At 34.6% G+C, this 4720-nt stretch overlaps 1 protein-coding gene across 1 annotated transcript in view; it reads left to right on the plus strand.

Annotated features, from left to right (window-relative positions):
* The first annotated feature begins 2871 nt into the window (after positions 1-2871).
* timm23a (translocase of inner mitochondrial membrane 23 homolog a (yeast)) overlaps positions 2872-4720 on the plus strand; it is a 6337-nt gene continuing 4488 nt past the window's right edge. Inside the window, 3 exon segments of the mRNA XM_056470086.1 lie at positions 2872-3205; positions 3208-3234; positions 3345-3403. Coding sequence (XP_056326061.1) covers positions 3133-3205; positions 3208-3234; positions 3345-3403 — 159 coding nt within the window. The 5' untranslated portion in view covers positions 2872-3132.

Raw genomic sequence — 4720 nt, forward strand, 5'->3', positions numbered from 1 at the left:
GTGAGCCATTTCTGCTCCCACAGAAAGCCCTGGGTAATTTAGTGTGGATGCCAGGAAGTCTGAGCTCACAGAATGACAACAATGGCAAACGTTATTGCTCCACCTCAAGGGGTGGAAAAGAAAGAGACAGAAAAAAAAATTAGCCATGGTGACAGAATTCTGCTTCAGCATCCTCCCACATGGCGAATTCCTCTTCAATCTCGTGTGTGAGTGAGGAGGATCGCAACACAACCTTTATGGTGCTAAACAACCATTTGTGCTTTCAAGCATGCATCACGGGACATGCTTTATTGTGGCACACGATTCGGTGTGAGGTGGACCCCCCCACACACACACACACACACAAACGAACAACAAGAAGAAAGCTGTCCAACTGTTTAAGAAGAAATAGTTGATGTAACTCCATTAGACACCTTTTGAAATTTGTCCTTGTCTGCCATCTAGTGAGAAAGCTTCGTTAATGGTTCTTGTTCAACAATTAAGCCTAAAAATAATATAGGATGCGCCTGAAGTGGCATAATTCCCAAAGCATATTTAAATGTAAAGAACTCATAAAAGTGTATAAAAAAAGATCCCAGATGACCTACTGCTTCTGTCCAGATTGGGAAATTTGTATAGGACTGTTTGGGTGGACTTGGCCACTTCATGTGAGCATTCATTTTTGATACACAACCTATAGACAGTATTGGGGTAACCAGGATGCGAATTACAGGGGGGTTTGGGGGGATTGACCCCCTATTTATCGCTTGAACCCCCCCCCCCCCTGAAATATTTCACTATGATCTGTATTTTAAATAATAATTTTAATAATTAAAATAATAGATAATATAAATATCCATTTGACCACCCCTTTAATGGTTCAAACCACTGTTAATCCATAATTACATCAACCAGTCTATTCGAGGAAAAAGGTCTGAAAGTGGCAGATCTAATGCTCCGATAGACATTGTGTTCACAAGACTTTTTCTCATAAAATAGGTGTTTGTTTCTAACTTCAGCCTGAAAATAAAAGCAAATTAGACTCATAGTTTGTAGTTTAACCTACAGTAACATCTGAAATAGCTAATTAGAGAAGTTAGTTTAGTTAATTCGCATTTAAAAATACATTGCTAAATTAAAATGAGTGTAGTCACATTGAATCCCACACGCTATGAGAGAGTGCAGGAAGGAAAACAGCAGAACATTACATTTCTGCAATAGAAATATTGATTATTTCGAACACATGGAAGAACAGGAAAAGAGGATTATCTGAATGGACAGTGATTTTACTGAAATAATAAGACAAAAAGTACAAAAGTAGCAAAAGCATTGCTTTAAACATTCGTTAATCTGTATAATTGTTATGTATAGCTTTGGGTCAGGAAGTTCTCAGAAGATAACATTATCCTACATTAGTTTTTTTTTTTTTTTTAAAGGTAAATGAAGGTTGTTAATTGCAGAGCTGCTCTATTGCAAAAAGAAGAAGAAAAAACCCTGCAAGTTATAGTTTAAGATACTGTAAAAGTATTTAACGTATTTCTTACCATAAAAAGTAACTAAGTCACTTTTTTTGGGTGTAACTCAATATTGTAATGCATTACTTTCTAAAGTAACTTTCCCCAACACTGCCTACAGATATACTGAAATGTCTTTTTATTTGAATGAAAACTGATCTGTTTACCTATCTTTGTAGGCTCTGTATTTCCTGTTTTGTAAGCTTGACAAAACGAGTTTAGTTGCAGAATGTTGTGTAATCAGCAGGTCAAAACTGTCTGGCTTTTTCTGAAAGATATGATAGACTACCATTCAAATATTTAGGTTACTTTAAAAAAAATTGCCTTTTATTCAGATAAAACACACAGAAGTGACAGAAAATGCATTTATAATGATAAATTAAAAAAAAAAAATTCCTACATCCTACATTAAAGAATCCTAAAGGAAAATACGTATTATGCCTATTATGACTGCTTCCACACATATCTAATGGAGCTAAAAGGGTTTGTTAGCAATAAAGCACCATTAAGGTTTTTTTTTTTAAATATTAATTATAATGATGATGATGATATTAGTAGAAGGAAGAAAAATTAAAGTAAAAAGTTTCAAATGTTTTTGTTTTCATTCAGCTAAATTTACAAATAATTGTATTTCATTTTTAATATTATTATCATTTTATTTCCGTTTTAAATTATTTGCGGTCCTGTTGTTAATGTTACCTCTGTCAAAGAGTGCAGAAGCACATTTTAACCTCTGCTTTTTAAAAAATGTATTTTAGTAATGCATGAACAACATACTGAACAATACTGTCGGTGTACATAACAAAGTTATGAAGAGAATAACAGCTATATATTAATAGATATACTCAAGTGAAACGAAGACATAAAATAATAACTAAAATAACTCATTTTACAAAATGTCTGGCATTACTAATTCACAATAACTTAAATGCGTCAGTTTTTACAGCTTTTGTTTGTTTGTATTGTACTCTCCTCAATGTTGTTTATATAAATGTGTTGTTCCTTAATTCAGGAAAAATAAGGTTTCTGACTTGTGAATTTACAACGATGGATATGAAACAGTGGGTATAATCAAAAGATTAATAATATAAGCTTCATTTTTTCCAACTCCTTATCATAGTTTAAAAAGCCAAAAATGTCTGTTTATCTTTGTAGATCTTTCCTCATCCCTTACGTCACAAAACACGGTCGGTCGCAAAAGGTCCTGTAAATAACTGGTAAATGGCATGTCTTTACAAGTCATCTAAACACAAAGAACCTAATTTACACAGCATAAATTACAATAACACATTGTTTTAATTAATTTATTTAAATATGTAACACGCTTCTTTTACACTTCTGTAATCGCGCGAGTAACTTTACGACAGTGTTACGTCAGCAGTGTCCTTTCGCTTTGCGGCAGGGTAGCATGTGGAGGTCAGAGATGTAGAAACGCTTCGTCAGAGACTGAAAACTTTAATAAACATCAGCGTTTGATAAGTCGACATAGTGTCATCTATGCGGATTTACATCAGACGATAGAGCACACAAGGCTGCCAGTAAAGAGATCTGGTGTGGATAGTCTCCATCAGTTTGACGCGGGTCAGTAAGGAAGAAGTCTGATCATCGAAGCCGTTTTTACTGTATAATCTCCGAAAACATGGATAACAACACACCGCCACCGGGAGGATTTAAAGGACTCGGGGGCATTTTTGGTGGAGGAACCCCTGAGTATTCAACACTGAGCTTTCCGGAGTACCACGTAAGTGTTCAATGTTTAGCCTAACGTTGCTTAATATAACCATAATATTTTTATGAAGTATTAATTTCTGACACGGTGTAACGTGAATGGTTGTTATCTTTTGTTCTCAGTGACTGGAATGAGTCCTCTTTCCCCATACCTCAACGTTGACCCTCGTTACCTCATACAGGTGAGGTTCTAGAAGGCCACAGACGCATAAACGTCTATTACAGTCGTTTTATCTAATTCATAAAACATACTCGAGCCAATCAAAGCGTTAATGAACTGAATTGAATGGATAACTGTCACAATTACAACTTTTCCAATGGCAAAAGTTCGATAGTAAATCAATAATGAATCCCATGGTTTCTCAAAAAACAGTCAAAGGTCACAAACAAAAACACCAGAACGCTTTTTTATTCAACAGAAACGAAACTAATTATTGCAAGACCTGACATTTATGTGAAATGTTGTTTTTCTGATCATTTAATATTATTGTAACCATTTTTAAAGTCTCCCTTAATATAATTTCTGAAAAGTTCAATCTAAATAGTGAAATCATGTTAGCAGCAAATGACTTTTAAATTTCTACATTTCCCAAAGTCAAATAAATAGTGCAACATTTTGTGATGAAGTCATACTTGCATGTGATTTCAAACTGAATAATTAAAAAAGTACCATGATAAACAATGTAGGGAGCATCTCATAAGTTGACACTAAACAAATGTGCAAAGATAAGACAAACTTTACCTCAATATTTACAGACACCCGCGTAAATGGAATTAGGTATAATACAAATATATTATATTGTCTAATGATTGTTGCATATTTAAACTACAATCATTTGATGACACATTGAAATACTTTGTTTTAAAGACTAAAGTGTAGCCACAAACTACAAATTTAATTAATTTAATCCCATTTTTACAAGGTCTAAAATTTACTTACGCAGTATCCAAGTTTTTGTTCAAGTGTTTGACTCCAAAAAAAGCATAAATATATTTATTTTTCTCGATTGGTTCGGGCCGGGTGTGTCCAGCAAAGCTCCTCTGGGTAATGTCAAGTAATTTGTGACAAAGGCGGAAAGGTGATGTGACGCTCTCCACATGTAGTCCACCTATAGAGCAGGGCTATTCATTTGGCGGCCCGCGAGGCAAATTGTTGACATTCAGTTGAAAAAACAGCCGCTATAGTTATGAAGTGACATGCGTCTGTTCAATACAGCACTAGCTTCAGTTGAAGGCTGCAGAGTGTGAGTCCCCTGACATTGAGCGAGTGCAGTGTTGCCAACAATTTCCAATGAAAAGTAGCTTAATGTTGCCAGATGATGTTTTCACACTAATTTGCATATCAGTGATGTCATTACGTAGTATCTAACAAGCATAAGTCCGTCATGTCTCTCCTCTCTGAGGGCCTGTGTATTATGTTATATTCAAACATTACACCCAGATGCACAATAAATAGGTTCTTATTAACTACATTTTTATGTAGTATACAAAATAATTAA

This window comes from Danio aesculapii, chromosome 12 (genome assembly GCF_903798145.1).
Source record: "Danio aesculapii chromosome 12, fDanAes4.1, whole genome shotgun sequence".
Lineage (NCBI taxonomy): Eukaryota > Metazoa > Chordata > Actinopteri > Cypriniformes > Danionidae > Danio > Danio aesculapii.